Source organism: Mandrillus leucophaeus, unplaced genomic scaffold (assembly GCF_000951045.1).
Source record: "Mandrillus leucophaeus isolate KB7577 unplaced genomic scaffold, Mleu.le_1.0 Scaffold565, whole genome shotgun sequence".
NCBI lineage: Eukaryota > Metazoa > Chordata > Mammalia > Primates > Cercopithecidae > Mandrillus > Mandrillus leucophaeus.
Window position 1 is genome coordinate 513,252 of NW_012106086.1, and position 12,848 is coordinate 526,099.

General features: G+C 35.7%; 1 protein-coding gene across 2 annotated transcripts in view; it reads right to left on the reverse strand.

The window, feature by feature from the left end:
* The window catches only part of CCDC132 (coiled-coil domain containing 132), a 130,228-nt gene extending 118,796 nt beyond the window's left edge, over positions 1 to 11,432 (reverse strand). For both annotated transcript variants that reach the window (XM_011998265.1, XM_011998266.1), the window contains exons 1-2: positions 11,272 to 11,432; positions 4,285 to 4,353 (exon numbers count right to left, since the gene is read on the reverse strand). In XM_011998265.1, the coding sequence (XP_011853655.1) occupies positions 4,285 to 4,353; positions 11,272 to 11,304 (102 nt within the window). In that variant the 5' untranslated portion in view covers positions 11,305 to 11,432. The remainder of the gene's footprint in view (positions 1 to 4,284; positions 4,354 to 11,271) is intronic.
* Positions 11,433 to 12,848: the final 1,416 nt, after the last annotated feature.

The window sequence follows — 12,848 nt, forward strand, 5'->3', positions numbered from 1 at the left end:
AAAACATTCTGCTCAAATTCCTAGAATGTATACAAGCAGAAATGCTTCAGAGTAGGCGGGTACTCAATAAATACTTGTTGAATGGATGAAGTATAAAATATTTAAACAAATATATTCTCAAATGTTGACTGCAACAGACATTTATTTTGTCACTTCATCCTATATTTTTCTTTCATGAAAAAAAATCAAAGGTAAACCAATCATGTAATAGTAAAGACAGTTGAATCCCATTACTATCTATGAGTTAATTAAATTGAGGACAAGAAAAGTCTTATCATTAAAGAATACTATGAGGAGGCAATGTTTCAGTAAAAATTCATAAAACAATATTAGTATCAATACTCTTTTTCAGGTTCATATTGTGCCACTGTGAAAGTACTATAGAAAGTGTTTACTAATAAAGGCTGGATGTAGATTTATAAGGTTCTGAATACCGGTATTTTTACTTTTTAATCTGGGTTCAACAAATACCCTCAAACACAGTCCTACTAAGTTCTATAACTAAGAACATTTTGGATCTGACTACTATCATATATTATAATAAATACTAGTTTTATTCTTAATTCTTGTAACCAATTAAGTAAAATACATTTCATGTTTAAATGGATAACAAGCTTAGAAAATGCTACCTAATTTCTTATATCTTTACCTCTGCATAAAAATCCCACTAATTTGAAATATAACAGAATCTATTTCGAAGAATGAAATTTTAGGTCATTCTATCTTATCCTACAAAAGTTCTCAGTAAAACTTTCAAACTATTTTTTAGAACAGTTCCTCTATTTCCTATTGCTCCATTGTTAAGATAATATTCTCATCTTGGCCAATGGTTCACAAACCTGGCTCCACACTGGAATTACCAGGGAATCTCTAAATATTACTGACACTTGCCTCCACCCAAAAATGGTAATTTAATTGGAATTGGCCATGGCCTGGGGACTGTTGATTCTAAATGTACAGCAAAGTTTAGGCACCACTGATCTTGGCACTGAGCTATTTAAGCTAAAATTCCTGAAATTTGTCTAAAAGTTTCCCTTCCTCTAGTAAGTTCGGAAAAGAACCTTAAATATTTTCTACTTTTCTATACCATTTTATCCACCCAAATTCCAAATTTCCAGTATACAGATTACTATTTCACTTGCATCTGCTCTTAAAAATGGGGCACAGGATCAGATTGTCTATAAAATGCAGAAATTGTACCAGATAGTTTCTATAGTTTCTTCCCACTTTGAATTTATATAGTTCTAAAATAAATAAATAAATAATACCATCTGGCTTATCAAGTACAGCTAGTGACCTTCAATTCTCCTTCACTACCCTCCTTTTTCTAGCAAGTTGGAGCACATAAAATTTGCCAATACTTGACCATTTTAAACTTAAACAGCCATGATTTATCCTAATATTTTTCTCCTACTTATCCTTTATACTAGAACCTTTTCATGTAACAGAACTCAAACTAACCTATTTCTTTCTTGAAAATGCCACTGAAATATCAATCCTCTGTCCCAACTTAGAAAGACATTATGAAAGGAAAGGAGACCATTCCTGAAGACCAGGGAAATGTTTTTTAAAAGTTGTACTTACACTTATGAGTGAGGCAGACCTATTAAATGAAGTTAATGTTTATAAGTTTTCCATATAAAAATTTATAGTGACTACTTAAATAGCACACATTGTTAAGTTCAAAGAGTACTCCCCTAAGCAAAACTAATGGGTACCTTGCTTTTTAAACCTAGAATATACTGTGAGAATTTTCTATGTAACATATATATATAACTAAATTAAAAACCCAAGCTTCCAAATAATTTCTAGAGTATAATACCATTTTAAAAAGATTGGGGAGGGAGGGTGGAAAAGCTATACTGACTACTTCCTGTAAAATAACTGCCAATTTCAAAGAGTTTGTCTCATCGCCCTGTTTCCTTCACAGTATTCTAATTTGTAATCTTACCCCTGGCTTGAATGTAAGTAAGCTCTCTGACAACAGGGAAGTTTTGGCTTTTGGAGAGAACTCCTGTCTTTTCACTGCTATACTGCTAGTCCCTAAGAAGTATCTCTAGCACATAGAAACTCAATAAATTTGTTGAATATGCATAGGGAAAAGACCAGTAGGCAATGTTAACCTTGACAGTGTTGGTGATTTTTGTGATTTTTTTTTGTTTGTTTAGATACCTTTTTCTGTTTATCATGTTTTCTGTTTAGAGTATACATTAATTTTATATTTAAAGCAAAGGTTATTTTAAAATAATCATTTGAATTAACATTTTCCATTTTGTTAAAATGCTTTTAATCTTAATTTTAAAAGATCTTAAGTAAAGATCTTTTTCAATGACATCAAGAACTAGCAGCAACATTAATTTTAAAGCAATTACATAAAAATAAATCATTAAAATATATGTGTATGATCTAAGTACAAAGTCATATCTAAACTGTGAAAAATACTCAACATTAAAGTTACATCAAGCTATGCTGTATAGGGAATTTCTGAATATGAGTCTTCTTAACTCTTGATGTCAGTACTGACTTCAAACCTTATCCAAAGACTCAGTTTACTGACTGGAGCTTTGCCACTCTCTGGACCCAGCACTCTTATGTTCTCAGAACTACCCAGAAAGAAGGCAGCAGCTCTGTTCACCCTCCATCATTTGTTATGCTATAGGAGAACAAAGAAAAAAACAAACAGGCAGATGAAGCTTGTAGGGATTTCTTAGTGTAAGGTTAAATGTAAGCTTACAGCATCAATACCTTTTTTACTATTAACTGTTTTATTATTTAACTAACTTAGCTTCTTAGTATGTGCTAAAGAGACCAGTGCTTTAGGCTTACTCTTCACCTGAATGATTTATATTTGCTGACCTTGTGATCCCAGACTAGCCACTCTACCCAAGGCCAGTTATCCTAAAAGTAGAGACAGCACTGGTCACTGATGGAGCTGGGGGTTTAGAGTCAATAAGAAGGCTGTGTAATGAGATCACCATAAATTCACTACCAACCACTACTGGGAAAACATCATGGCTCATGGTGGAAACGCAACAGAAAGTTCTTATTAAGACAGTCACGTATTTTTTTAAAGAGGCTCACTCATCAATTTAACATTGATTCTGCAATATGTAATACAATTGAATTCAAGGTATGTTCATAATGCACGATCATCTTTTTCTTAAGTCAAAGAAATAAAGAGAATTATTGTCAATTAGGATTTATAGCTATCTCTTATTTCCCAACCTTTTCATAGTCAATAATTTTTAATAACATTATATAAAACTATATGGAATGCTTTTCTTAAGTTTTTGTCTGAACCATTTCATGCAAAAGAGTTGGTTATAATTTTACTGCATTTGGAGAATATGTTTGGGTCTAACCCAAAATAAAAGCAATACAGTAAGTACAAAATTCACTTTAGCAGGCAAGGCACCTGAAAGAGATGAGAAATCATCCTCCTAAGGAGCTGACACTGAGGTATAAAGAGAGGCCTTAAACTGCTGATCAAGAGAAGCACGCCCTGTGTATTCAAATGCCTGATGCAGAAAACAAACAGTATTTTCACGTGTCCCTCTCAAATTAAAAAAAATACAAAAACAGACATTCAGAAATGCCAACTTAATCTGTGATAGAGCAGCTATTCACATGGGCAGCTCCGAGCAGCAACACTCCAGAAAAACAGCAGGGATTTAACAATACTTAATAATTCTGAGGGGAATCCAGCTAGCTTTCAAATAACCTATATAAAATTTGTAAACTGAGAAATTCGCATGAATATCAGACAATTAAAATCTAAAATTCCTACAATCTAGGAGATAAGTTATACAATTCAGTATAAACACTATGGTTTAGATGTTTATTGAAAAACCTCTGCTCCACAACAAAAATATAATCATGATTTTGGCACAGTGTTAAGAGTATAAAAAGTCAGTAGTCAATTATTTCATTTTATTTCTACAAATTACAGCAGATAAATCAATAAGAGTGTGTGTGTGCGTGTGTCTGGGTGTGTGTGTATACACACATATATAACTGCTTTCAGGCTAAGAATTTAATATAAATAAATTCCAAATTTGTCAAGTTTGCATTTTTTGCTTTGCTATAATGAATCATACATACTGCATCCCAATGTGTAATGAAACAAGCTCTACACCTACTGAACAATAAAAATTTACCTAGCTTATCTTAACAACCATCTGCCTGTGGGAAAGAAAAGCTTCTGTGAATCAATTATCATTATCCAGAGGCAACCATATTTTCTTAAGGAAATAAAAAGTCACGCTCATGCGTGTAGATCAATACCTTTCCAGGGACCCGGAGACTCTCTATGGCACCAAGATCACTGAGGCTTTCTTGAGGGCTTTTCAGACCCTTAAAAAAATAATAAGATAAGGAAAATTTTAATAGTGCTGAAGAATTATACAAGGATAGAATACACCTACTGAAACAGAAATGATCACTTTAAAAATAGAAATTTTCCTGCTTCAAAATATGGAACACACATTCTAAAAGCAATCATCATTTAATACATATAGTACTATAATTAAATCAGAGAATGATGTACTTCTGGTATTTTAAAATAAGAGAGTATTATACAACTTTACAACTAATGGTGGAAGTCTAAGTCACCTATGATTTAAAAACAGCCAAAAGTAAAGAAACTTATATAACAAAAAGCATACTATATAAGCGCTTGTATATACATTAATAATTACTAAATCAATCAGGAAAAAAGTCCAAGCAATAGTATTATGATTTACAGATACAATATACTAACCAACTAAGCTAACATATAAGTAATCCCTTCATTTTACTTGATTATTTCCCACCAATATATCTAATTCATGCTGCATAAATTAAGATTGAAGTCTCATATCTCACTGTCTTCTACCTGTCCTTTAGTTCTTTCGTGCCCTGTACTTTCTATATTCACATCAACTGAGGGATTCTGAAAGCTTTATCTGTACTGGGGAAATTATTAAAATAGAAAGAAATCAGCAATTTGCATTTTCTTTAAAATCCTCTTTTTAAAAATAGACTATTCAAAGCAGACATTTAACGTCCCTGTAATATTAGTTTTTAGGCAAAATTAGCTATTATTAACTTGAGGAGAGATTTATGATACAAATTGTCCTTTAGGTGCCCTATATTGAGGGTCCTTAGTAACCAAAATACATGCTATGCTTATGTTGACTACTTGAGACTTAGAGCAGAGCTTGCTTATCTTTAAACTATAGAGATGTGTATTTTCTCTTCCCTGTTGTAAAATACCACTAGTCATATCTACAAATTTTTATTACAAAGTGCTCTGCCTCAACCCCAAGTCTTTCATTACCCCCAGAATATCTAGCCCACCCACTCTTCTCTCCCCTTCTCCCTCTCTCAGACACACTTACCACTCCAAGAAATGAGAAAGCAATACACCACTTTCAGAATTATCTCCTCCACAAAGTCTTCCTAAATCCCTAAGCTTCAAAGAACACAGTATTTCTCAGTATAACCCTTGGATCATGACCATCAACATCACCCAGGGAACTCGTTAACAGTAAGATTCATAGGCCCTAAAATAAACCTAATGAATAGGTTTCTCTGGATTTGGACCAGGAATGTGCATTTTCCAAAACAATACCTCAGCAAGACATCTTCCAAGACAATACCTCAGCCAAAGTAGTAAAGTTTTAAATTTTAAATGTATCTTTCTCTTCCAAACTTTAAGCCCTAAGGAAAGGGAGAGACAAAGTTCTATTTGCCTCTGGAGCCCAGTGGCTAGCAAAGTTCCAGAAACAGAGTAAACAACAAAGAAATGAGTAAATTATTAGGTAGAAGTCATTGGTCAGGTTTCAATCTCCAACAAATCAGCACATTGTTCCCATGGGAACACGTAATTGATTGCAAAAAAATTGCTAGGAATACTTGCTGGAAAAAGAAAGGCCTAATGAGGTTTAATATGCCTTTCAATGAGTGAAGGAGAAAAAGTATGTTACTAGTCTTGGGCAGTTTGTTCTTCCCTGTCTTGAATTCTTACCAACAGTCATGAGAGAATAGCATCAAAAGTGGTAAAGAAGGCAAGGCTGAGCTACCAAACTATACTTCTATATACATTATATATACACATATGAAAGTAAAACTCCCCAATTTGATTCCAAATCATGACCACCCCTAAAATATATTTTTAAAATGTAATTGACATGTCTTTTAAACAAACATTTTTCAAAGTACACATGCTCCTCGACTTACAAATTGGGTTATGTTCCAATAAACCCATCATACAAGAACATATGGAAATATACAGAAGAAAACAGACACTGAGACTGCCTGAGGGTGGAGGGTGGGGGGAGAGAGACGATCAGGAAAATAACTAATGGGTACTAGGCTTAATACTTGGGTGAAAAAATAATCTGTACAACAAACCCCTGTGACACGAGTTTACCCATGTAACAAACTTGCATAGGTACCCTTGAACTTAAAATAAAAAAATTTTTTAAACGCAGCATAAGTGGAAAATACATTTAATAATCTCAATAAAATCATCATAAACTCAAAAATTCATTAAGTGAAACCATAGTAAATCGGGGACCATCTGTATAGATTTGCTTAACTAATCTAACAGAAATCCCTGAAGAAATATATCATATTTAATTTCTCTTTCCCCAGCGCTACTCTGTAAAGAAACCAATGCAATGTAAATGTGATATATACCAATATCTAGAAAAAGTAGTCACCACGTAACAATTCAATACCAATACATGGCAAATTTCTGCCACATGTACAAAATAAAAGTAATACAAATTGAAAATCCGTGTACATGTTAGGAGGATGTAGAGTGAAGTGATTATTGTAATGGGCTCCGAAGCAAACCACTTGAGTTTGTATCCTGACTTTCTTGCTGCGGTTTTGAACAACTTATCTATCCTTTTTGTGCATTATATTCTACGATCATTCATAGGCTATTATAAGAAGTAAAAGAGGTAATGTATATGAGAAGCCAAAAATACTGTCTCATATATCTCAAGCATTCTGTGATGATTAACCCTAATTCTTAATATTTTATGACAGAAATGTTTTCCTTTTATCAAAACAGAAATGAAGAATTACATAAATGTCTCAAAGCACATCTGACATTCAACTGTACTTTAGATCTTTAACTTTATCAATTTTATAAATTTCTACTAACAAGTGAAGTCATTCTTATTTTATCTTCATCTCTCTAAAGCATGAAGTCATGGTTTTAACTGCAGTTCTCTCCCTTTATTAAGTTAAAACTTTGATGCTAATCATTTACCACTATTTGATTTTCTTTTGTATTTGATTTTTGTGTTGATAATTCCCCAGTTCAGACATATAGAAAATTCATCATAAATTAACACTTACCTCTGCATTTCGTTTACCCAAATCAGATTAACATTTCAGACTACTTCAGTTATGTCTACATTAATCCTCATTTTCCACTTATGAAACCAGCAACTATGTCTTATCCATCCAAAGAAGCATCTGTGATGATTTGTGTTTCCTTCTCTTTCAGCAAAACTCAAGAGTGTTTACACCCAGTCCCTAATTTCTCTCCCCCTATTTTCTCCTGAACCCATTCTCATCAGGCTTTCCTCCCCACAACTTGATGAAAACTGCCGTAGTTGGGGCACCAAGGACCTCTATGCTGCTCAATCCAAAAGCACATTTCTCATTCTCACTCTCACCTTACTTGACCAATCTTCAGCATTTAACACAGCTAATCACTCCTTACTCTTTTCAATTCTTTACTTGGCTTCAAGGCACTCTTCTTGGTTGTTCTCTTTATCCCACATTCATGCAACAAATATTTATTGAGCATCTGCTATATTCCAGGTGCCATTCAGGAAGCTAAAGACTTCTTACTTCACGAGCTACATGTTCTCATTCTGCTTTCCTGGATCCACTGCTTCCCCCTGAATTTTTAACACTGGATTCTCAAAAGCTCCAACCTTAGATTCTTTGTATATCTACACTCATTCCACTGTGATCTTAACCAGTTTATATGCAATCTACATGTTTGTAACTCCCAGAGTTTTAGCTATACCCTGGATTCGCGCCATAAATTCAGATTCATCTGGCCAACTGCCTACTGTATCTCTCCAGTTGAATATTTAAGAGGCTGTCAAATTAACAAGTACAAGAACTATGTCCCTTCCCTCAATCTGTTCCTCCCTCAGTTTTATCCATACGAAGAAATCACAATTACATTCTTCCAATTGCTGGGGCCAAACTATTTTGAGTCATCCTTAATGCTTCTCTTTCCCTCACAGCCCAAACCCCATCTGTCAGGAAATTCTGTCACCTCTACATTTACAGCATATTCACAATCTGACCTCTTTGAACACTTCTACCACTAGGGTAGAAGGCCTACACCCACCCTCTCACCTGGATTACCATAGTAGCCTCATCATTGGTCTCCCTGGTTTTGCTCTTTTCCCCTCTTCAATCTATTCTTAAAACATGGGTCAGAACAGTCTGTCTGAAGTGTTATGTCTGATTATATCATTCCTCTATTTGCCATTTCACTCAGAATGAAAGCCATGATCTTGCTATTACCTATAAGGTACCTATAAGGTACTATATGATCTAGCTTCCTGCCCTCAGTCATCTAACCTTATCCTGACCTCATCTCCCACTACTCTTCTCCTCACTCACTTCACCCACACTGGCCACTTGCAATTTCTCAAACAAGCTCCTGCCTCAGGGCCTCTGCATTTGCCTTTCCTTCCATCAGAAATGCTCCTTCCCAAATATCCACATCATAGAGTTCACTTCCTCACTCCCTTCGGGTCTTTTTATATTACCTTCTCTGCGAGGCCTTCCATGACCATCCTATCTAAAATTATAAGTGACCTCAAATCGCCAACAATTCCCAGGACTTTCTATCCTCTTTTCCTCTACAGTGTTTATCACCATGTCTGCCTTAACACTTGTCTATTTTTTTTACTTACAATAGTGCCTGGCACAAAGTGCTCAATAAACATTTGTTGAATGGACTGAAAGAACAGAGGCCGGCATAATGGAGAAAGATGAAGAACAGATCTCATTTAAATAAAGAGGGCTAACAAAGCCTCCCTTCCTCCCATTATTTTGCAAACAAAGTTCCCAGGACAGCTGAAATGCCCAAAAACTTAAATTTCACAGACCTTAATTTCCATCTCTCCACATTAACTCAATATATATTATTAGCACATTCTACAGGTTCAAAAAAAGAAATACTTCCATGTATACTTATTCGTAATCCTATTAAATTTAACCCAATAACAAACTGTACTAATTCAAACCCTTGATGTAAATAGGAGGCACACTAATTTCATACCTCATGGATTCAGGAACTGTGCATCAGTATCAAATATGTGAAAGTCAAGCCATAACATACATAATTAGGGTAACTTTAAATATGTGTGCAAAACTGCTAATTTTACCTCACTTTGTACACAGTATGGTTCCAGCTTTTTGTATGTGTTCTTTAATGTATTTTTTTCCATTCCAATTAAACACAGGTTTGACGTGCTGAAATTCAATAAACAACTAAGGCTTAAGTGTTACCATTTTCAGCAAATTGCATTACATTTAGGAGACATACACTTATCACTCCTATCTGAAATTTTTTTCTCTCCTCAGTTTTACAAAATGAGGTCAAAAAACCTAAACCAACCACAGCTACCATACAATTACGACAATGTTAACTACATTGAACTGTATAGCAGACAACAAACTTGAGAGAGCATCAAACTTAGCTGGTACACAAAAGTCCAAATTCAGCCTCCCAAAGGCAGTTCAGAGGTATTAGTGGTATAATATACAAAAGTATATATTGATTTAAAAATCAAACAGGTACCAAAGTCAGCATGAACTTATCTGTTGCTTGAATTACTGCAACAGCCTGCTTCCAGTTTTCCTGCTTTCCCACCATCAATGTAGCCAATGTAACTAACGGTCTCCATGTTCAAGCACTTCCTTGATAATGCCCAGGAACTCTGTTAACACCTTAATCTCTTTAACTTCATTGTATCATATAAATACCACTATCAGGCTAACTCCATAAGGTACACATTATTCCTATTTTAAAGATGTAAGGTACACATTATTCCTATTTTAAAGATGTGGAAACAGATGCTTAAAAACGTTTTGTAACTTGCCGAAAGTCACACAGCTACCACAGGCTACAGCAGGACCCAAACTCACTGTCAAGTAAGACGTAGCAGGATGCATAATACCAGTACTCCACACGTGAGGAACTGATAAATGTTACTAGCCACTTATTTAAATATTTTTATGATTCACAGAACATTTTGATATATATTTTCATACCATTAACAAAATAATCTGACATTACTAAAATAATCATGTAAGGGTCATTTGTGTATTATGCAAGAGAAATATACAATTTGTAAAAGCCATGTTGATTTAAAACTCTAATCTTAATTATCTTTTATATTAAATATATTAAAATAATAAAATGACCAATTCTAGTGAAATATTAAAGTTGAAGTAAATAAAGGTAGCTAAAATAAAGTCATAATCAATAAGTACATAAAAGAAAATTTCTGCACTTCTTAAACGAAGCTGAGGCATTATTACAAGGTCCCTAACATTTATGAGACAGATTACAAAATAGCCAAAGCTCTTATTCATGAATTTTCATTCTGGGAAAAAAAGAAAAGATCAGTATTTTGCCATGACAAAAATAAATTTTTTAAAGTAGAATTTCACAAAGAGTTTTCACATATATTAGCTTATTGATGACCCTCATAACAGAACTGTGAAATAAAATGAACAAAAATAATTATTTTCACATCCAGACAAGTAAGCTACAAAGTTTGGGGACTTGCCCAAAATCCAAAAGCTACAAATGCTGTCTTCAAATCATCCGTTTCCACTCTTTCCAGGTCACCTCTACTGCACAGACCACACCACCCTACCCAGGCTATCAGCTCACATATGACAGACAACCTGGATGCGGAAGACCTTGCAAGGAAGCTGGGGCTATTCTGGAAAGATGGCAAAAAGAGGAGGAAGGGAGACAAAGATATCCTGATTCCTTCAATGATTTCTTTTTATGCGAATGTTTCTGGGAGGCGGGTACCTGCTGGAGCAGGGCTCCAATCCAGGCGGCCCAGGTGAGTTTTCCAGGGTGTGCCCCGGCTTCCCAGTCCCCCTGACACCTGCCACCACCCATAACTTAGGTCTCCGCCCGCCACTGGTTAGGGACAGAACATCTCGGCTCCTCTCACTTCCGAGATGAAGGAAGCCTTTGCTTCAGCCACCGCGACTTACCTGTCGGGTCATGAGAGATTTAATTTTTTGCATGTCTCAGTCCTGAGGAGGGTACCCTGCCTCGAATAGCTAACAAATCACACCGAGCCACTACACAGCTGGCCCTGACACAGGGAAGCCATAGTGGATGGTCACGTGGAGGCGCCGACCCAGGTCATCCTGTCTTGCCCTGGGTATGCTGGGAACTGTAGTCTTCTGGCCGCCGGCGGTAGTAACAATGAACTAAAGCGGCCAGTCCAGGGACTACATCTCCCAGCAAACAAAGGAGCGGGTGCGCCAGTTAAGCGGGTAAATCTTACTGCTCAGAGCGCGGTCTTAAGGAAAGTGCTTGCACTAGGTGGTAGCTGCTCTTTGGGGAGAGGGAAACCTAAGTCATAGGTGACTAGGAGTTGAGCGAAAGATCAAACTCAGAGGAGACAATATATAAGCCAGACTGACGCGATGCCCCCTAGGAGTGTGAGGGAGGAAACCTCACCTGGTATAGAGGGGCGGGGTGAGGGAACGAGAGACTGACGCAAAGGAGAAGGAACTCAAGAAAGGGCTGTCACTGAGAGGTGACCTGAGAACTCGAGACTACCCCGGGCGCGCTGGGTTTGGCCTGAGGAAAGGTGTGCTCTAGATTGCCCAATGGGCGGCCCGCCAGGGTTAGGGCTGTTCTACCTCAGTCTTGGCATCCCCTGCAAAAGCTCTAAAATCGAAGGATTTTGACGCCCGCCTATTATTTTACCTCTGTACTCTAAGGCAAGTGATGACGGGAAATACGACAACAATAATGAGTATACGTGTCACTTTAAAGTCCTCTTTTCAACTTTTGGCAGTTTAGTTAAATTGGGGAAAGGAACAGGGGTATCTTTGGGGACACAGTTTTAAAAGGACTTTACAATTATGAGAATATTAGAAGAAGAAGAAAAAGAAAGCGGCCCTAAAGCTAACAACAATAGCTAACACTTATCGAAAGCTGAGTACCTGTCAGAAACTGCTAATAGCTTTAAATATATGGCTTTATTTATCCACACAAGAATCCTGTGGGTTTCCATTTTAAAGATGACGAAGCAGGTATGGCGAAATTAAGGAACTTGCCTAGGATTACTAAAGATGTGCAAGCAGAAACTGAAGGATTGGTCATCAGGTGTGTTAAGATTTTCATATATTGTGCTGAAGAAAGTTCTAAAGCATGGCACCAATTTTTTTAAGTTTATTTTATTGTAATGCTAACTTTTTAAAAGTTAACATAAACTTTTATAAACCTATAATTTCAAAAATATTTCTTAGAATAAAAAAAATTAGTATGTCAACCTAATAAAAAATACTGGGTAAACAATAGTATGGGTGGTAGTCAGATATGGCAAAACTAATAAAGGTGATTTGCAAATGACCGAAGTTTGGGGGACACTAACAGAGGTTATTTCTGATTCTGAAATTCTATTTTCTCACCCCTTAGAGCCTCGTTTTATTAATTTTTACAAATGAGGTTGCAATATTTTATATAGGGCTTTGTAAAGATAAATGAGATGATGTAGGTGAATGAAATGTATAAATTGTAAAGCACTATACAATTATGAGGTATAGTTTGATTC